General features: G+C 38.1%; 2 protein-coding genes across 2 annotated transcripts; both read left to right on the plus strand.

Moving 5' to 3' along the window:
• The first annotated feature begins 200 nt into the window (after positions 1–200).
• LOC148085351 (5-hydroxytryptamine receptor 3A-like) lies at positions 201–13,088 on the plus strand. Its single transcript, XM_087782529.1, has 9 exons — positions 201–320; positions 908–1,065; positions 1,134–1,178; positions 6,795–6,901; positions 6,973–7,142; positions 7,600–7,760; positions 8,802–9,012; positions 10,653–10,862; positions 11,996–13,088. The coding sequence occupies exons 1-9, from the start codon at positions 266–268 to the stop codon at positions 12,274–12,276; spliced, it is 1,398 nt and encodes a 465-aa protein (XP_087638655.1). The 5' UTR covers positions 201–265; the 3' UTR covers positions 12,277–13,088.
• A 139-nt stretch (positions 13,089–13,227) lies between these two features.
• Positions 13,228–21,203, plus strand: LOC148085352 (5-hydroxytryptamine receptor 3A-like). The gene is made up of 9 exons (XM_087781762.1): positions 13,228–13,346; positions 15,382–15,545; positions 15,607–15,651; positions 16,430–16,536; positions 16,607–16,776; positions 17,517–17,677; positions 19,110–19,320; positions 20,074–20,283; positions 20,920–21,203. Exons 1-9 carry the CDS (start codon positions 13,277–13,279, stop codon positions 21,201–21,203), a joined length of 1,422 nt encoding a protein of 473 aa, XP_087637888.1. The 5' UTR covers positions 13,228–13,276.
• The last annotated feature ends 1,333 nt before the right edge of the window (positions 21,204–22,536 follow it).

The raw sequence follows: 22,536 nt of genomic DNA on the forward strand, positions 1-22,536 counted from the left end.
AATCCAAAGCTGGTTGGTTTAGCATTTCTTAACCTTTACACACATTGATCACCTGATGAGTTTAGAAGAGTGTTTACTTCACTGAATCTGTTTAACATGCAAAGCGACTGGAGGCTAAGTCGTTTGAATAACATTCATGTAGCTCAAACTGTTTTTTTAGAAAAAAACTTTCCCAAAGGCTAACTCGAACAAGTATTGTTTAAGTAGTTACTTAGGTTAAATGTAGTTCATCGAAAGCTTAGAAACTCAACAGACTCTTGGCAACATGACGGTGGACAGGATCTTTGGATTTCTCTTCACCTGTGCTGTGGTGCTTCACGGTAAGAATTTAAATAATATATCTATGATTTTAGTGATTGATCAAAGCAACCCGCGTCACCATCTTTTTTCACTATTCTATACATTTGGTCGATGTCATTTAGTGAGGCAAAACCTTTGTTACATCGACAATTTATCAATTTTAAAATACTAAAATAACATTACAAACCTACCACACATAGATAAAACATTTTTGTTTTCACAGGCTAAGCAGATTGTGTGATTATTATCTTAATAACAATCTGTAAGCTAATTTGCTGTTTTCTTCAAAGTGACACATTTTTTTAAATGTATTGATCCAGACTGTTAAACTGGAACAAATACCCCAAAATTAGAAAAATGTTGTTAACAGAAACACGGATAAATGCTAACACTACCAATCCTTACTGGTCAAATACAAGTATAATTAATAATTATGGAAGTTAAATTAATTCACCTCTTTTGCTAAAAATTACAAGTTAAAGATGTTAATTGAAGGATCTATTTTTGCCAATGAATTATGATTAATTTCAACGAATCTCAGGCGGAAATTAATATCAGAAAGACTTGTGATCACACTTTCATAAAATAAAAATATCTTTGGCCGCAGACGGAGCAGCTTTGAATTGCTCCAGCCCGACCGGAGAAGGCTTGATGAACGCCCTCGAGGCAAATTTGTTTAATAAAAAGCTGATACGACCGGCAGAACATTTCGGGGTACCTGTGGATGTGACTGTCAGCATCATAGTGGTGGGGATTTTAGGAATGGTGAGTCAGACAAAAATTCTCAATGACTGAAAAGCACCTGATGGTAATGTTTGTCTGAATGTCTCCAGGATCAGAAAGAGCAAACGTTGAAGACCTATATTTGGCAAAGTCTGGTGAGTTCTTAACTTGAAAGGTTTGTTGAAAGAATATACCGATACCTCCCTTTCCCCAGGTAGTTATAGAATACCATACAATACAATACAATAGAATACTAATTTGATCATTTTTATTTTATTATCACTTCAAATTCTGGAATCTAACACGCTGAAGCGTGAGTACATAAAATGGAACTGTTCTACGGACAGTGACGGATACATAGAGCTCAAATGAGTAGAAATATTGGTTCCTTTGATAAGAATTTGAAGCATGTGTGTAGTAATGTTATAAGCCTTATAAAAAGGTTTATTTTCAGAACATCAAAGTTCTGGTCGATTTAACTTTAAAATTGTCTGAAGAAAGGAGCCCCACCCTTGTTTTCTAGTTCAAAGAAAACTATTAAATGTACGTGGATAACAATTAATTTACCTTATTAATTATGAAACAATATTTGAATCAATCTCATTAACTGAAGTTACTTTTTGTCGTGATTAATGTTCTTTACTGAGTTAGAGGCTCTTAAATTGATTATACAAAAATATGAAAAATTGTAAAGGCAACTGACATACTTTTTATATGATTTATTGAAAGAAACAAAGAGTAAAGGGAGAACAGTTAAGAACAATGTAATGGATGCTTGCCAGACAGACAGACAGACAGACAGACAGACAGACAGACAGACAGACAGACAGACAGACAGACAGACAGACAGACAGACAGACAGACAGACAGACAGACAGACAGACAGGCAGACAGACAGACAGATGCATGTGTGGGCTGAGGAGTACAATGGAGTTAGCTTCCAGAGAATCGCCGCAGCTAAACCCAACTGCAAAACTCCATAAGGTGTCTGTCAAGTCCACCTCTTGTTCAGGTTCCAAAGGACACAAGGGCAACTCAAATGTTCCGCTCAATTACTTTTTTTTTTCTTTCTGCTTCCATGTATTTAGGTTGTAAACCTTTAAAGACAGATACAAAAAAAACATTTTAATTATCCATTTAAATTAATTTTTTTAATGAATTTTAACTGAATTTAAACATTCTAAATTATTTAAAAAATAACTTAAACATTCAAACATTTTGAATTCATTCAAACAATTAAACATTTTTAATTTACTTAAGAAATTTAAATGAACCCTGTCTTCAATGACTCTGCGCTCATCTTCCAAGTGAATAAAGTTGGGCAGGCGTGCTGTTTCCCTCATAGCCAACTGAGCAATACAACCAGCAGGTCTGTCCCCAATGTTGACTCTGGTAATTGCATATTCACTTATCTCTTCATCTGGGCTATTTCTCCAGAGGAACCTGTGAAGATGCATCTCACGCTCCTCCAGCCATACTGAGTTGTACATCTTTTTTGATGTCTCCTGGAGATGCATACATCCCTTCCCTGAACCTCAGCAAGACATGTCTGATAGGGTTTAGAACATCTGGTCCCTTCAGAAGAAGATCATTCATTCTCACGCATTTGTATTTCTGGCTACTATTCCATACAATACGAACTGGGTTTGTCACTGAATGAGGGTTTGGCGCCACCAGGTCGCTTATGTACCACACTGGTCCGTTCCACTCTTTCATGATTTTGTTAGTGAGTTTTATAGCTGAGCCTCATTCGATTATTTCATGGATCTGGGGAGCATATGCGACTTTCCAGTCTGGCTCTCTGCTTAGTAGCTTTTCCATCCTTAAAAAACTAGCCTGGACTACACTTTTGTTGTTTGGGAGAGAGGCTGTATCTACCGTCCAGGGGTACTTTGCATCCCAATGTGGAGCTTGTGTGTGAGCATCCCCTTTTGTAGGTGAGTCCTTCTTTAATTATTTTAAGCTCTCCCTCATCTGCCAAGGTAAATGCTTTTTCCCCTTGTGGACAGTTTCCACATCGACATCCTCCACATGCAGCTCCGATGCTGTCCCAGTGCCACCACTCACCGTTAGTAGCACCTTAAACTTTGGTCTGAGTCACATCCTCCTGCTGTAGCTGGACTGTGTCAGGTGCTGGGCTTGTGATTTCTTGATATTTGACAGCTGGTGTCCTCATGGAGTGAGCAAAGTGTGTTTTGGACTCATATGCTCCAACCTCCACCTCTTCAAATAAGTCGGGATGTGCTCCACCCACTGTCTTCCCTAATGGACCTAAAGGTCTCCGATTATTTTTACCCTCTGGGGTGCGAGTCTTCCCTCTCTGTGGCTAATGAGAAGTTCAACCTCTTCTGGCCTCTCCAGTTTGACTTCTGGGAAGAATTTTTTCAACTTCTCAGGTTCAATTACTTGATGCACTCTGGCTTTCATCCAAGCCGTAGCCAACCATTTCATGAGCCCTCTCCGTTCCTTTTGTAGTCTTGACTCTGACTTTGACCAACCCTGTGTAAAACTAAAGGTATCTTCTCATTTCTTTACCTCAGTCTTTCAGCAACCTTATGGATAATATAATTTGTATCTGAAGCGATGTCGATCAAAGTCCCAATTTTCTGCCCTGCATTTGCAGAGACTTGCATCAGCATCATGATGACAGGAAGTTCAGAGAGCCCATTTCTCTGCAGTAGCTCAGACTGGCCTGAAGCATTGAGTGTCACTGTTGTTTTGTTAGTGTTGGTGAAAGCCTTTCTGCATTTCTGGGGAGAGCTCTGACAGGATCTCCTCTTGTTCCTCTGTTAGTTTGCTTTCACCTTTGCTGTCTTTTCCACTCTCTCTCTTCCCCTCTTTTGACTTCTCCTTTTGTGCAGAAGAAAAAACTGGTGGTCTTGGGCACCGCCTTCCCTTTTACAGTCTTTATATCTGCATAGGAAAGTGTCTCTGCAGTATCCATCTCCATCATGGTATCCGAAACATGCTCCCAGCTTTCTCAGTACAGCTCTCTTCTCAGGTAGCTTAAGTCTTTTGAACTTCCTACAGAAGATTTTGTTGTTGTGCCCACTGTCACCACAGACACCACATACCTCATCAAGCTCTTCTTTCTTTGTGGTTTTTGTTGAAGCAATCTTTTTGTCACAATTTTCGTCTGAACGATCTGACTTCTCCATAATTCAGAGCTGTTCGAGTCTCTCCAGTATTTCTTCTTGACTTTTGAGGAACTACAAGAGCATTTCAAAGTGGTTGTCTGATGTGACCTTGTTTCTGGGCTAAAACATGAACATCAACCAGTCTATTTTAATAAAGTCAGGCAACTTGCTTTCAATGGATTTAATTACCAGTGGGTTCTTTATGGCTTGAGGGTTTCCTAACTTTGTAAGATCTGCTAGGGCCTTCTCTACTGTATGAGGTCAATGAGCTTTCTTGGCTGGTTAAAAAACATTTTAATTATCCATTTAAATTAAACATTTTTAAGGAATTTTAACTGAATTTAAACATTCTAAATTTATTTTAAAATTAACTTACTCAGCATAGACCAGATACACGGAAAATGAAAAATAAACGCTCATAATGGTATTTGGAGGCCAAAAGTCTCATCAGAATCACTTACAAAGGAAGTTTATTCTTTTGGCCTCTGACAACAATCTTTGGATGCCAAACAGGCATTCCACCCGTAACCACAAGCAGCATACAACGTTGGGCTCTGTTGTCTGCTCACACAACTGAAATAAAGTGCAGGAAGTAGGAGTTGCATGGAGGAGATGTTAGAGAGTTGTACTTGGACACCAAAAGCCACCTTAGTCCTTTTGACCCCTGATTTATTGGGAAGGCTGTGACTTTATTTTATTTATTACCCATTTATTTTAAACCGTGATCCGATCTTTGACACAAGGTTGATGTAATGAGGTTTTTAATTATAACTTAAGAAAGCGTAAAGATGTACATTGACGATGGTCATCAAAAAAGTTCTGACAAAAAAAATACAAAAACAATTCACCTTATCCAGTCAAACTTCTTTTCCGTCTGCCCGCCCGCCTGCCCGCCCGTCCATCCATCCATCCATCCATTTATCTTTAACTGGAAAACATGTATACTTGTTGTACACACAACCGTCACCAAGTCACCCTAAAGTGATGGTTGAATCAAGGGGACCCTACGGCCCCAACTTATTTTTCTTCTCGTTTCTATAAAAAAGGAATACATTACTATTATGTCCTGATTATTTAAGTTCAAGCTGTTAGTGAGAATAACAAAGTTGAAGAAAGTATTCAATGTTATGACAATATGACAATACATACTTGATTCAACCCTCACTGTCAATAGAGACTTGTGTGTACAACAAGGATAAATATTTTGCAGTTGTAAAGTCAAGACATTTGACTTTTTTTTTTTTTTTTTTAAACCCTTTCAATGAACCAATGTACATCTTTACATTATGGGGTTGTAAATATTGACTGAAACTTTCTTTCAAAACCGTATTACATTAATCTTGTGTCAAAGATCTAGGTTAAAATCTACCCCTCCTTCTAGAGGTCACAGATCACAGGTTAAACACCCCCATCATCTGGATCAAATACAACAGGTCAAAAGTCAACTCTCCTTTCTCTTGGGGTTATAAATCTCAGGTCAAAGGTCACTTACTTTGTCAGGGGTAGTATATTATAGGTGACAAAGGTCATCTCCTTACAAAGGGGGTAATTAATCAAGGGTCAAAACGAAAAAAGTGGCATTCAGTGTCCTAGTACCTCTCAGATGTTAGTGCAGATCGAGCTCTCTTTGCAGGCAGGATGTCTGAGTAATTATTTAGTGACAGCTGAGGAAAATACTTCCGCAGAAGCTGCATGCATCTCACTGTGAGAATGGAAGAGCCTGCTAGTAGCCAGGACGTAATGGTAAAATTACAGGAAACACCAGAACATGTCCTTCAAGTCAAACGGAACACCTCTACCTCTACCACTCTACATCCCTGGAACACAATGGGAGCATGTTAATGTTTTTTTATTCTTGTCAGTGGTTACAGATTCTCAGCTGTTGCCGTCATTTTCAATCATGAAATTGACCACAACAGAGAAAACCAAAAAAAAAATCCTCACCTAACAGACTAGACCAGAGGTTTGTACGAAGGCAAGGACCCCATCATCAAATACTGAGTTTTCTTTTTTCAGGAACATCCCCGACTGTCAACCACTAAGTTTGCTCCTTCGGTACTTTCAAGTCATGACACTAGCAGTCAAAAGTGGGTTTTTGATACTGTCTTAGCCCAAATGGTGTGACGAACGCAGAAGCCAAAAGCTAAAGACTCAGAGTTCTTTCATAAAAATAAAGCGCTGACAACGTCAGAATATAGTCCAGGTAGCAATTGGGAGTTTTCCAACTCGATCAATATACGTGAGGCAGTCAGGTCATTTGACGGGATCCACTGGCGATCTTCAGGGAACCTTCATGCATTTGATCACCTGAAAAGACCAGATTTTGTCCTCAGCTGCTACAACCCCTCGCCTGTCACTCAGAAAACAGAAACCTGGAGAACAACACTCAAAATAAGGCAAAAATAAGAAAACAATAACAGAACTATGACAAACGGGCCTGGTGTCTTACATACGGTAGTTCCAACAGGACAGCCCCTCCGTATGAGTCTGCTACTGTAGAGCTGGTTCCTTTTGGATCTATTGCAAGAGTTCTACAAACTCAACTATTGCATATTTAACATCGCCAACTATCACTGATGCTGCCAGTAGGTAAAGTTTCCTGAAACGTTTATTAATGCTGTTTGTTCTTTTAAGATTTGGAACATTGCCGGGTTAAGCTGGGATGAGGACCAATGTGGAACAAACAGAATCTCTGTTCCTCGTGATAATCTCTGGGTTCCAGATGTACAAATCTCAGAGTTGTAAATTCAAAGCATAATAATGAATTTAACCCTACTGTCATTCATTTTTGTTTCTGTTCACTTTGTGGCAGCATGGAGGAGGACAATTCTAAAAAGACACCATATGTGTATATATACAACGACGGAGTGGTTGTCGATGACAAGCCGTTGACGGTCATCAGTACCTGTCCTTTAGACGTTTACACATTCCCATTTGATGTCCAGAACTGCACCCTGACCTTTGAACCTTTTCTGCACCAGGGTAAGAACCAGTTTTTAAAATTAAAAATGTATCAGCTATACAACTTAGTTACTCAAAATATTTGAAGAGGGATTTTGCATTTCATCAGAACATAGAACCGCTAAATTAAATCTCATCGTAAAGTAATAGAACAATTTTGCACTTCCATAATAAAGAATTCTGGTTGTAATGTTGGAGGACCAAGAAAAATAGTTGCATAAGTGAGATTTGATGTGAATGAAAATAAGAAAAAAAACGTGAGCTTGCATAAAATGATCTATCATGTGTTAAATAATATCAACGTGCATGATGTTTTTGAACATAATGCCAAATACTAGACCCTGTGGGACACCATTAGTCAGAAAGAGAACTTATTATTAAAGATAATTATTTTTTAATTTTATGTATAATAATTGTAATGCTGATTTTTAAAAATGCATATTTTAATGTATATAATTTTGTTTTATTTAAATTTCAGCCTCTGATATTAAAATGTATCAAGGTGACACGGCTGAAAGTGTTATGTTCAGTTCCAAATCGGTGATTGAGACTAGTGGTGAGTGGAAGCTGGTGTCCATTGAAATTACTCCATATACTCTGATGTTGAGCACAGGAAACTACTCGTCCATCAAATACCATGTGAGTCATTTTTGCGTCATACATTATTTACATTATTTTGTATGTATGAAAATTCTGTCATTACACTCACATTTTTTAAAACGAATATATCATACATGCATCTCAATACACGCAAATGAATAACACCGTAGCAGCCACTGAATAGACCTCAGCCAAGAGTCACATCAACTCGGTGCCGTGGCCAGAGGGCCTCTTATTCATTACAAAGGTGTCCCAGGTTTCTACTTCATGCCTTCTCAGCCCTTTGGTAGAGCTTTGCAGTGAAGACACTGGGATTAATGCACTCCCAGTCCACCAATAAGGCAACAGTGAGAACTGAAGGCCAGCAAGTACTTTTTTGTTTAACGTAGATTCAAGAAGCTAAAGCAGTAGCAGAGAGAAGAGATGTTGAGGAGATCAAATGCTACCTTGGCTGAAGTCAGAGATAATAAGAGAGAAAACTTCCAAAGGTAACAGAATCCTTGCAGCCGCCTGCAGGAAGCGGGTCATCAGTGAATGGCTCGTAGCAGAGATCCTGCATGATATGGTGCTATTGCAAAGAAGAATCCAAAAGTCGACATTGCTCAGCCTTTAACATGAGAGAATGCTGAAGGACAGTATGTCAGAGACAGGACATTAAAGGGTCAACCCGACACTGATGTTCTGGACCTCAGAGTCTGAGTGAGGCGAAGAAAAAGATGCAGCGACGGGCGTCCACTTGATAAACACCAGATTAGATTCTTTGCTATATACTGTAATCTTTATTGATAAAATCGAATCTACTAACACAATAAAATACAGAATCATTTTCAATCTTGGAATTCCATCTAGTGGCCTTAGACTTAGGAAAGCAGGTTAGTGCGAGAGGGCTAAGCATGCATAGATTTTCGGTCTAAACTCTTTCAGACAAATAAAGCCACATGAACGGAAAATAACACACAATTAAATGAGCAATGTTTAATGTAAAGGTTTCTCCAAATACCTCATTTATGTGTCTAGTTTCAACTAACCTCAATTTTAAATATCTTTTCATACTTTCCCCCTTTTTTGATTTACCCACAGCTCATTTTAAAGCGAAGTCCATTAATGTACGTGGTGAACCTGCTGATTCCGAGCTGCTTTCTCAGCTCGCTGGACCTCTTCAGCTTCCTGTTGCCTCCTCAAAGTGTGGATCGCGGCGCTTTCAAGATGACCCTGATCCTGGGCTACACCGTTTTCCTGCTTCTCATGAACGACCTGCTGCCGGAAACTGGCGATGCAACCCCACTAATCAGTGAGTAAATCTCACTCTTATTTTAAAAATAAGGTAGTAGTAGTTCCTGAAAATCTTGTTTTCGTCTTCCCTTGTTTGTTTTTTACTTAAGTATGATTCTGGCACTGACTCATCTACTTCCAGCATTGAGGCGAGTCCGCCTCCCTTGCAGCTCTTTGTGTTTTACATCATCTATATATGTTTCTTTTGATTATTATAGGATATTTCGGAGTCGGAATCTGAATTAAAGCGGTGAACTTAAAGAATAGACATCAGGAATCAAAATGGGTTTAAAGTCTCAACAGTTTTACTTGCAGCAAGGAGAGATTAACACAGAACCTTCTCATAGAATGTTAGATTTCACTTTGAAGCAAGAACTGTTTCTGCTGCATCTTTATACTCCACTGTAAGTCATTGATTATCTGACAGACAAAAGTTATTCCTGGCTTGCCTTACTTCACACAGAAAAATAACATTCATTCTATCAAAAAGAACATCTTTGTGTATGGTTTTAACAGTTTGTATATATTATGGAACAAAGGATGCACAACAACAACAGGAGGGAATCAATATCACTTTCTGCAGCTGCAAGAAATGTCCCCTCATAGAGGGTGATGTAGAAAAGGCTTTTCCAAAATACTTTGCCATTTTTTTTGCAACAGAATCTATATCCCCATACACTCTGACCAAAGCAAGTAGTAATGGTCCGATGAAGCTTCATGAAACAGTGTCATTATTTTCAGAGACCACTCGATGGCGGTATCTGCACATCATTTTGAAACTGATGCCGCTACCTACTGACCTGTAAACAACATGACACTGTTTCATGAAGCATCATCAGCCCATTTCTATTGAAGAGGCCCTCGTGTTGTCAGTGAAATATTTTACTTCACAGGCATCACTTATTGAAGCAGCGCCAAATGACAGAAGTCTGGGGGTTGCTATTTTTTTTTTTTACATTAATAGTCTCATCTACTTCTACTGCCACAAATAAAGCGACATCTCCTTCTTTTACCAGCCATTTGGTTTGGAAACATTAATCAGGTCTATTAAAATCTATTGGTGTCTTTCTCTTCAGCACTGTGGATGCTAATGTTTAGTCTCTGTTGCTCACCCAGTGCCAACTCAGCACACATCAGTCTGAATTTCATGATGAAATTACCAATAAATACTAAAATTTAGCCTTTTTTTCTTAATGAAAAGTAAAAAATGTGTAGATTCATACTAAATATGGATCTTTAACACAGATCAGAGTAAAATATTTATTTATTTCATTTGTGTATTTCCCTCTTATTATCATGATGGCAGGTAAGGCATGACCTCCTTGGACCACTTTTTATTCATGGTTCCTTATCCAAGCACATAAATCAGCTACAATACTTTTTTTCAATGTTTTTCCCAGAAATCCTTCTTTTCACAGAGGCCATTGTGGCAACTATCAGGGGAAATATTCTAAGGAACTAATAAGAGAACGAGTGACGAGTGTGTTCTACTTTAAATATATTTCAATTACAAATGCAGTATGAATAGTACACGCTGATAATGCTGGTGGTCATTGGTTAAAATAGATTTCCAGATGGAAGTTTTAAATTATTTCTTGGTCTCTATTCGCACATTTTTGTTAAATTAAAGAAATATTCCTGTGCTTTTTACTTTTACAGATGTTTTGTTCTCCATCAGTCTGGCCTTGATGGTAGCCAGCCTGTTGGAGACTGTGTTAATCACTAACATCCAGTTCAGCGCCGATCAGTACAGCAAAGTGCCTCATTGGTTGTGCACTTTTGTGCTGCGATATCTCGCCGTCTTGGTTTGCCTTCCCCCGCTACAGAACATCAACCGCTACACTGTGTCCATACATGCACCTTCTGAAGGTAATGTTACAATAATAATCTAATCTTTAAGTGCTCTTTGACTTTGTGTAGCAGGTTAACCAAAGTATTCGATTTTTTTAAAAAGTCCCCTTTTGTTTAGCGCTTGAAAGTGTAAAATTGTGTCAAAATGCATTTAGTACATTTAAGAGTTGGGCAAAGATTTCTTATACGATGATGATGAAGATGATTTAATAAACCTCCTATTAAACAAATGTATTATTATTATTATTATTATTATTATTATTATTATTATTATTATTATTATTATTATTATTATTACTATTATTATTATTATTATACTGAATAAATGTTGAAGTCTTCCTGGCCAAGATGCAGTAAGTCCCTCATAATGACCAAGTTTTCAACTTATTACTTTATGAAGTTCTTCCTTGTCTGAAATCTGGGCAAACGATAGGTTACAAGATCAAATTCCATTATGACGTTAGACTGTCTTCACTCCTCCTCCAGCAAGTTGTTATCACGCCTCGCCTCCTTTATACAGCGAGTCCCTTGGAGGTGGAGAAAACCAGGTTTGATGATGCGTTCTGACAAACCTATATGTTTGACTAATCGCAGCAGAGTGCGTGTGGTTTTGGTAAACAAGATTTAATATCCAGAAAACAAAGTGTTTTTAGTGGGCGGGGCTTAAGATCATTTTCTAATGTTAATATTTCAATGAAAAGAGAGTTTTGTACAAACAGATACTGATGATACAATAGAGTTCAATATCTATTTAAGAAACACTTAAATACACACATAAGTTGCCCCTTTAAGACGAGATACAGTACAAACACAGTAAAAAAACAAACAAGTTTAGATGGATTTTTAAACAAAACCATATCGCAGAATCTTAAACTCCAATTGAAACCAGTAAAAACCTGTTGCTAGTATAATCACTAGCTAGATAAAGTAGAGATTTCTTGTAGCAAGATTAGCCTTTCAAACAATTGTTTTAGAGATTGTGGTCCTGAAAAGGGGAAGGTAAATAAATCTAATATTTAGAATAAAATGTGTTTAAAGTTTAAACTTTAATAATACTTATTTATCAACTCTCGGCGACAGAGTTAGCCTGATGCTAATCTGTTCACAACATGACATGTATCAAAATTCTTTGGTGTCGTTTTCTTCACAAGGAATAAGTAACCACCGGACAACAGCAAACATCCCAACCATCAATGGAGAAATGCTAGACGTGAAACCTATCCAGGACAGGACGCTGTACGAACTCAAAAAAATAAGCGGGAACCTGGCGGCTATGCGCCTGCAAATGGACCAACACTTTGAGGGAAGCAAAACTTCCAAGGAGTGGCAAATGATTGGACTCGTCTTTGACCGCCTGCTTTTTGGCTTCTACATCATTTTCTTGTCGTTCACCTTGATTACAATAATATCTATCTGGATTTCAAGCTACTGACAGGAAAACATACTTTTACTACAAGAAAGGATGTTAAGATTAGCACAGGAACAGGTGATACTGCAACCTGTATTAATGAAGCGTTTAACTAAGATACTAAACCTGTGTATGTGTTTTAATATACAGAAAAAAAAACTTTGGGAATATATGGATTTAAGACCTGAGGACAATGGAAGAAGTATATCCTATATTTGTTTCTGTATTCAGGCAATAATTCAATTTTACGACTCACCTCTGGGGCTTGTCTTTCTCTTCTTTTGTTTTACTGTTTTGCTTCCTGTTTGAGCTTCAAATGTGTTGATAAAGTCAACAAAGCAAACATTGACTACCTCAGAGACCAAAGTGGTTTCTATTTAAAGAATGAACAGCTGCTCAAAATGTAGGTCAATCTGAATCGATTTGAGATTGAACGCCACCGGACACAAAACTGTTTTCATCTGCCACTTTTAGAAGAAGAAATAAAAGTCTACTTTGAGCGCGAAAATGAAGATGAAGTGACTAGTGAAGAGGGTCAAAAGATTAACAAGACAGTGAAGTCTTTGCAGAGAACATCATGTAATCCGCCAGCAGGTGACGCAGACCCTCATCTCGGACCACGTGCTCTTCACCCTCTACATCCTTTTCCTGTTCATAAGCCTGAATACTATACTTTGTGGTTCTCTGGGTGACCTTGCAGGATATTCGTTGTATAGAATGTTTCATTTGCATAATAAAGAGCTTCACAACAGTCTCATCTTTCATTTTAATAGATTAATTTCAAAAAAAGCAGCTTCATGTCCAAAAGGGTCTTTAATCCTGTCAAGAAAAAAAAAAAAAAAATTTCAGCACTTCTGCTTGGCCCCGCCCAGTCGGGATCCAAAGCTGGTTGGTTAAGCTGTTTTTAACAACGCAAATATAGATCACCTTAGGAGAGCGTTCACTTTACATGTGTCTGCAAGCAAATTCTTTAACCGGAAGTGAAACATATTTTAATTATTGTTTAAGTAGTGAATGCGGCTGAATGCGACTCTGCAACATGACAGAGAACAAGAGCTTTGGATTTATCTTAACTTGTGCTTCACTGCTTCACGGTAAGAATTAAAATATCACTTTTAAGAGAAAGAGCAATGCTTCGCCATCTTCATTATCTGTTCTGAAAACGTTCCAACATTTAATGTACTACAACAATTAAAACAAGGCTTAAACCTGCTATTGATGAAAGTCTGTTTTTGGAAAATGATTACCTCACCACAGGATGAACACAATACTAATATACCCTAGATTCGTTTTTTCTGTCACTTTGTCACTCGTATGTTAATTAAAATTAAAAAGTGAAATGGATTGAATTCAATTATACAATTTAAAAAGATAGACGTTTTGTTAAAATAAATATTTTATTTGTGTTGCTCCAATTACTTCCATATTGATATTTCTTATCACATTTTTGCTGATGACATCCAGCTCTACTGCTCTTTTGATCCAACTGAGCCCCTGAGGCTGAACAGCTTAGTCAATTGTTTGCTAGAAATCAAACAATGGCTGAGTGAAAACACTCTACAGTTAAATGTGGACAAAACTGAAACTCTGGTTATTGCTCCTGATGATAAGGTTCCAGGGTTGAGTCAGTACCTGGGTGACTTAGGTCAGTCTGTCAAACTGAGCCTGAGAAACCTGGTAGTTGTATTTGATAAAGACATGTCTCTTATTCAACACTGCAGAAAACGGACCAGAAACTGTTTCTCTATCTCTAAATTTAGGAAAATGTTGTCGGAACATGATCTGGAGCTTGTAATCCATGCGTTTGTGTCTTCTCGCCTGGACTACTGCAACAGTTTATTTTCATGTCTTGAAAAGAAGGATCTGTCTCGCCTGCAGTTGATTCAGAACTCTGCAGCGAGAATTCTGACCCGCTCTACTAGAAGAACTCACATTTCTGTGATCCTTAAAACTCTTCACTGGCTTCCAATTTCTTTCAGGATCAACTTTAAAATTCTGGTTCTTACTTTCAGATCTATTCATGTTCAGGCTTCTCCTTACATCACTGATCTGATCCAGACTTACACCCCAGCTCGGGATCTGAGGTCTGTGGATCAGAATCTACTTATGGTTCCACGCACACGGTTCAGGACCAGAGGAGAGAAATCCTTCCAGGCTGTTGCTCCTAAGCTTTGGAACGATCTTCCTCTCTCTGTGTTTGATGATCTACTGACTCTTTCAAGAAACATCTTAAGACGTTTTTATTTGTTCAGGCTTTTCCTTGATTTTCCAACTACTGTTGTGTTATCAGTTTTATCTTGCCCTTTAAAGTATATACTTTATTGAATATTGTTTTGATTGTTTAAGCGCTTTGTGACCCTGGTCTAGAAAAGCGCTATACAAATAAAAATTACTTACTTACTTACTTACTTACTTATATGTTGGTTAAAGTTCAACTAATGTGTGTATTTAAGTGTCTTAAATAGATGTTGGACTCTTTTGTTTCTTCAGTGTCTGTTTGTACAAAACTCTCTTTTTATCTAAATATTTACATTAGAAAATAATCTTAGGCCCCGCCCACTAAAAACAATTTGTTTTTCTGGAGATTAAATCTTGTTTACCATAACCACACCGACTCTGCCGCGATTTCAGACGGGGGAGAACTTTATAAAGTTATAAGTTCAAAACATGGTCAAGATGAAGGTAGCTGCTTTATTGATGTCAAATAAGAAAATAATGATTGCCAGATTTACATTAAACAAATAAAGTATATATTAATGTGGACGAGGGTTCACTCAATGTCACAGCAGGTGTCATTTGTGGCCAAGAATGGAATTGCAGAACAAACTGCATCCAAAAACCAATTTCTGTTTTTGCCAGTTCTTGAACACAGAAAGTGACACGTCTTAAAAAATCCATGGAACCAGAGGGCAATCCAGAACCAGCCCCAAAATTCAGCATTTCTTGTCAAATAAAATAAAAACAAAGATCAAGGGATGACAATGTGCAAATTTAAACATAGATCAAAGGATTTTAGTTTTTGGAATTTGTTTTTGCTAATACATTTAGATAAATTCAACAAATCTTAAAGGAAATAAATATCAAACAAGACTTGTGATTACACTTAAATACAAAAATAAATGCTTTCAGTCGCAGATGCAGCAGCCTTGAACTGCTCCAGCCCGACCATAGAAGGCTTGATAGACGCCCTCGAAACCACTCTGTTTCCAAAAAAACTTGTACGCCCAGCAAAAGGATTCTCGGTACCTCTGGATGTGACCGTGACCATCTCAGTGGTGGGGGTTTTAGGAGTGGTGAGTAGGACATGAGTTCACAATGACTGAGTGATAGTAATGTCTGTCTGAATGTCAACAGGATCAGAAAGAGCAAACGTTGAAGACCTACATTTGGCAAACTCTGGTGAGTTGATAGAATCAGACACTTCTCTTCCCCCAGCCAGAAAGGGACTAGAAATGGATACATTTTTAATAAGGCAGATCAATGTATCTTTACCAACCCCTAACAGACAAGATACACTGAGACAAATGAGTCATAATTTGTACATTTTCTTCAAAACATTTAGTTTTCATGTCATACAATTGTCTCAATTCTACATGAGAGATAATGTTTGTAAAATGATGTTTGTTATTTATTTAGAAATTCACATGAATTAAATTCAAGGATCTAGTGTTGAGGGCTAATAAATATAAATCTTAGAACAAATGCAGCTAGCGCTTTGATCGACTAGCTAAGCTTTTTGAGTTAGACAGTAGTAAAGTTAGTTGTAACCAACCGAGAAAATAGATGAAATAGTGTGAGAACCTGCCTGTATGAGTTTGAGGCTATTTGTGTTGTAGCTTAAAAAAAATGTTTGCGTTTTTTCTTTGGCGGGAGGGTTGTTTGTTTTGTTTTTTTAAACGGAACATTTGAATCAAATGTTAGACTTTTATTGTATATGGGAATTAGGGACCGGGCACACAGAAGAAGCAGTCTTGTTATTGACCCGATTTGTGATGGGAGCAATGGCGTGATCACTATGTTTTTATTTAGGTGTAATAATCGAAAGCCTCCATTCTTCAATTAGATCCTCTGATCACCACATAGAAGACGCACCCTTTGTAGACAACCGGGTTCCTTAAAGCAGCTGCTCATTGTTCTGCTCGGCTTCGTGAAGCTTTATAAGGGTTTTTGTTTGCAGGAGTGGAAAATCGCCCAGTTAAGCTGGGATGTGGAACAATGTGGAACAAACAGAATCTCTGTTCCTAGAGAAAAACTCTGGATTCCAGACGTACAAATCTCAGAGTTGTAAGTTCAAAAACATGATAATTGTCATCTGGTTTACAAAAATGTTGTTTTGTTTTTCACTTTGTTGCAGCATCGATGAGAACACGTCTAAAAATACGCCATATGTGTATTTATACAACAACGGAAGAGTTGTCGATGACCAGCCGTTGACGGTCATCAGTGCCTGTCCTTTAGACATTTACACATTCCCCTTCGATATCCAGAAGTGCACACTGACCTTTGAACCTTTTTTGCACTTTGGTAAGAACTTTTTAAAATTAAAATAATGTTAGCTGCTGAACTGAATTTCATTGTACAGAAATGTAAAACAAGTTTGTGCTGGATATTAAAGGGCGACTAATATGTTGATTCAAGTTTCTCTTAAGATGTTGGACTCTATTGTATCATCAGTGTCTGTTTGTACAAAAGCCTCTTTTTCATTGAAATATCTACATTCGGAAATGTGCTAAAGCCCCGCCCACTGAAAAAACTGCCATTCTTCCTTGAAGTCTCCAACTCTGAAGGACTCATTGTATAAACAAAATGGGGCATGATTGCAGATGGCTGTAATGCACTCTGCTCTCGTAACCTCACGTTCGCCAAGATTTCAGACGCTGTATAACTTTATAAAGTAATAAGTTAAAAACATGGTCATGATGAGGGACTAACTGCATCTTGGAGAGGAAGACTTCAACATTTGAAGTTTGGAGTTTTCACATTAGTTGCCCATTAAATAATTCAGATTCTCATGTTGGAAGTCCAATAAGTTAGATGGTTGCATAGGTAGAATGAGTAAAATGAAGACAAATCATAATATATAATATATAAATAATAAATAATATGAATGTCTGTGATGGATTTGAAGAGAACATATTGATTACAGATTTCATATTACAGACAGATTACACCGTTGGCTGAATATTTAAAATGGGAAGATTTTTTTTTATTGTGTTTAGGACCTAAAGATTTGAAAAAATATATAACTTTTGATGTCATTTCAGACAGTGATGTTAGAATGGTTCAAGGTGTCTCAGCTGAATATATTTTGGCCGAGTCCAAAGAACTCATCGAGACAAGTGGTGAGTGGCAGCTGCTGGACATTGAAATTACTAATTTCACTCTGGCGTTGCCCGAAGGAAGCTACTCCACCATCAAATACCATGTGAGTCATTATCGTGACATACTCTACTTACATTGTTAATGTTGTATAACATTTTTTTAAACATGTGTCTTTCCCAACATTCTTAGTCCCTAGATTATGTTAGATTATGCGGGGATTCTATTTCACAGTGCTACATTCCCTCACCAAGCGTTGTCATTGGTTTACACTAAGGCAAAAACCGAGGAGATACATGTACCCCCAGCTGAAATAAATAACATGACATGGAGCCTTGAGTCCAGCAGAGAAGTCAACTGAGGGTGCAAGCTTTGGGGTCTTTATTGCAAGACCCCGCCCCCATGTCAAGGCAGTGCGACATGACCTCTGTGGAAGACAAAAAAACTGGGCGCGCATAAAGCACCACATTAACACATCTTCAGATTCCGCTTGAGATCTCGAGACCAGACCTCGACATGAGTCCCCTTATGTCCCATTAGCAGGGGCGGTCGTTACGCGAACCGGTCAGGTCCCAGGATGGAAAGAAAACTGAGCGTATAATGCGTACCATGACGCATCCCTTTCATTGGCACTCCGGTAACGAAAAACAGGACCTCACCTCTAAGCAAGATCTCATGATCTGCCTCAAGCAAGATGGAAACACTCACAGATGTCGTAGTCCCATGTGAGCAACATGCTGGAATCCTCCTTCAGTAGAATAAATGTCATCCAAAGGAGGGCAGCAACAGTGGATCTTCTCCAGTTCATCAGTAGCCCAGCTGGGAAGTAAGCCATTCGAGTGAACAGCACAAAGGAAAGAGATACTCACCTGGGTTGCACCCGTCTTGTCTAACAACATAGCTACTGTTTCGATCTCCATGAAGCGAGCTGCGGTAATGAAGCTGCGTCCTCCTCACCGTAGTTCACCCTCAACTGAAGGACAATGGGGCTTAATTTCCAGGCCTTGATAACTTCAACGCTCTGACAGTCTGGCAGTTGGTCAGCAGGCACACAACCTGAAAACACAACGCATAAAAAGAATGCATCTTCAGATGTAAAAATCAATGCTTTCACTTGACATTTCCGATCACTTGTCTTTTCACACAGTATCAGGAGCTTTCTGCTGAGATGAGAAGGAGGAAGTGTGGCTGACATTCCCTTCTCTATACAGGCAAGAGGGCTGCCCCCAGCTGGCAAGGGTGGCGAGTTGATTGAGATTTCTTGGAGACTAGGCAGGGACTCGAGAATTAACCAATAGCTATGCTCAGTTAGAGGTGTTTTTCCGCTTTATATTAAGAGCTGCTTTTGTTTTTGACAGGTTTTCTGGAAACCCCCTGGGCAAAGACAACCTGACACAGTGTTACGACACCAGAATAATTAGATTGATTAGGCCACCTTATCAAAAACACATTTACATGAGATTCTAGTTCATAGCAAATCTTTGGTTTAAATAGCTATGATCCTTCATCGTATGATGGTTTTCTTGTTTTGCCAACAGCTCTTTTTAAAGCGCCGCTCGTTACTGTACGTGGTGAACCTGCTGCTTCCGAGCTGCTTTCTCAGCTCGCTGGACCTCTTTAGCTTCCTGTTGCCCCCCCAAAGTGTGGACCGTGGTGCCTTCAAGATGACCCTGATCCTGGGATACACCGTCTTCCTCCTCCTCATGAACGACCTGCTGCCAGAAACTGGCAATACAACACCTCTAATCAGTGAGTGACTTTTTTTTACTGGCAATTTAAGTTGATATTTTCTTGGTAGCAGCAGTTCCTTTTTAGTTTTTGCTAAAGTAGCTCAGCTGTTGTGTCAAATGTATTGCTTGATAAAGAAAGGAACAACAAAGATAGGATGGACAACTTAAATGGGAAAAGAAGTACAGAGCCCTGGACATGACATGGTACTTGATTCATGGCCTCGGTATTCAATATTATTTATTTTTGTAGCCACCAACTACTAATTTGTAATCCATAGTCCTAAGGGCAATTGGAGGCTCTGTGTTAGCAAAGGTCCATCTGCTGTGATTAGATGGAAACCAATAAGGGGATATATTCTAAAACAACCAATAAGAGAATAGATTTAGGGTTCATGCTTGCTCGAAGGTATCAATTTCCATTAGGATGGTGCCCCTTACATACTTACACATAGCTCAGTAGACCCTTGTGTTATCTCGGGGTCAAGGTGACCTAAAGGCCTGAAACAAACATGTTTGTGGTATTCTTTGTGTTGTCTCTAGGTCAAGGTGAACAACCTCCACCCCTGTTTTTTTATTTATGGAAGCCAGGGCAGTAGTTCACCTTGACCCAGAGATAACACTAGGGATACACAAAAAAATATTTCGGGCCTTTGGGTCATCTTGACACAAAGATAACTCAAGGGTTAAAAATAGTATACATGATGAATTTCAAATGAAAACAAATGTGAAGTGTTTATTGATGAAAGTACATGTTTTGCTTTTTTTTTTACAGATGTTTTGTTCTCCATCAGTCTGGCCATGATGGTAGCCAGCCTGTTGGAGACTGTGTTCATCACCAACATCCAGTTCAGCTCGCACCAGTACAGCAAGGTGCCTCGTTGGTTGAGCACCTTCGTGCTGCAATATCTCGCCATCTTGGTTTGCATTCCCCGGCTACAGAACGTCGACCGCTACACTGTGTCCATACATCCACCTTCTCATGGTAATGTTGCAATAATGAATAGTAGAGAACTCCAACACTAACTTCATTTTGAGGTGGTCTTTGACATGGCACATTAACAATGTCGGGTCATTCTATTGAACCAGAACCTTTTCATCCATTTAATTAGCGCTTGAAAATGTTAAATTGTGTCAACATTATATATATTATATAATTTATATATAATTTTACTATATAAAATGTACTTATATTTAAATTTTAATATTTAAATGTTTCTATATTACTGCATTATATTTATTATTGGTTTGTTTTTTTTCAAGTATCATTTCTCATACAAAATCATGATTTAAGCCTGTCCTGTAATTTTCCAGACCTACCCTTATAGCTCTTTTCTTTAAGTGACATCACATACTATTATTAGTATTTCCTGTAGCGAGATCAGTATCTAAAATACTTTATTTTAAAGACTTAGTTTTCCCCTAATATTAAAAACAAAATTCCATTAAAAGTCAACAAGCATGAGGAATAATTAGAATACAAAATGTCAAAGGCATAAGAAATAGAAACTCTCTGCACTAGAGTTAGCCTGACGCTCAATTTGTGATCATGGTATGAAGTTTTGAGTAAGGTTGACAACTTCACTGTCACATTAATTATTGTTGTTTTTATTTTCCCAAGGAATCGATAAAAACAGGACGACAGCCAACTTTGTCTCAACCATCAATGCAAAAATGCTAAACCAGAAGCCCACTCAGGATGTGATGCTACGCGAGCTGAAGAAAATCAGCGGGAACCTGACGGCTATCCGTCATGGAATGGACCAACACTTCGAGGGAAGCAAAAGTTCCAAGGAGTGGCAGATGATTGGGATCGTCATTGACCGCCTGCTTTTTGGCATCTACATCATTTTCATGTCGATCACAGCTGTTACAATTCTAGCTATTTGGGTTTCAAAAAGCTGATGGGAAAATTCCGCAATATTTGTACGAGATATGACAAGATGGATGTCAATGTATCTTTAAACTTGTACATTTGATGTAAACCACAAATGCTTTAGGAGAGCATTTGCACCAAGAAAGTACTACTGTGGATATTGGACTTATTTCATTCAAATGTTTTTGACCTGACAGAAGACAATGGATTCTCAATTCAGGTGCTTTTTCCACCTCGCCTTTTCATACTGTTTTTTTTTTCATAGGTTTGACCTACTGTATGTGTTGATGGAGGCCACAAATGCAACTGGTCGTTGGTTTCTGTTGACTGAATGACTCACGGGTCGCAGCTCTTGGGGTTCTTCTTATGTCAGTGCAGAGTCAAATGGTGGATAGGAGCAGTAGTTGTCGGGCCAAGCACTTGACGATGTCACTTTTGTTCACTCACATTACCAGCGGTTTACGACACGTCTAGGAGTGCATTTAACCCACTACTTTTTCATATCGTAGCCTGTAGAGGGTGGAAGCATGCATGAAGTAGAAACCAGAGTTATCTATACAACCATGGTTCTACAAGAACACTTGAGACTTTTGTTGTTTTATTTTATTGCCTTGGTAGGTAACCCATTATGACAACCTGTTGATTAAGATGAGGAGAAAACATAATATAAATTGGTTCACAGTTATTATTTTTCAAGAGCAGTTTCTGAAATTATTGGATTAAGGAAACCGGCCATGATACCCAGGTCTATTCTCTAACCAAACCCTGTTTTGCATTATGTCCGTGATTATTATTATTATTGCATTAAAAGTTTTCTTGCTGTAATCGAACTATTTTTTTTTAATTCAATAAAAAAGCAACTTTGTAAAATGATTACACTGAAAAGATAAAACAAGAAGAGAAACAGACATGCACATAATTGATATATAGAAGAAACAAAACTCTGCCACCTTAAGTTTATTCATAAAAACACACCAAATAAATACGTGAATAAAACGACTTTATTGGCCCACAGAAAAAAATTAAAAAAGCATTTACGTATCCAAAACAGTGTATCCTTTTTAAGAAAGGTATTTGAAAATAAGTTACATAAAGGAATACATGGAAAATATACATCTATTACAATCTAGTATATCTTCCCTTTATTGGAGGGAAAGAAGGTGCAGCGTCTTAATCTGGGCATTCATCTGACAGTAGAGACATTCAATTAAAGCATCAGAGCTTTCTCAGAGACGAGGCGTATACCCTTTTCTTCATCAATTATACATTTTACATTTACAGTAAAGTAAGATGGTGAGTGAATTACGGCAGAAATAGGCTGGAAAAAATAATAACTGAATAAAAAAAACAAGGGTTTCACAC

The sequence above is a fragment of the Callionymus lyra genome, chromosome 2 (assembly GCF_982586985.1).
Source record: "Callionymus lyra chromosome 2, fCalLyr1.hap1.1, whole genome shotgun sequence".
NCBI classification, from domain to species: domain Eukaryota; kingdom Metazoa; phylum Chordata; class Actinopteri; order Syngnathiformes; family Callionymidae; genus Callionymus; species Callionymus lyra.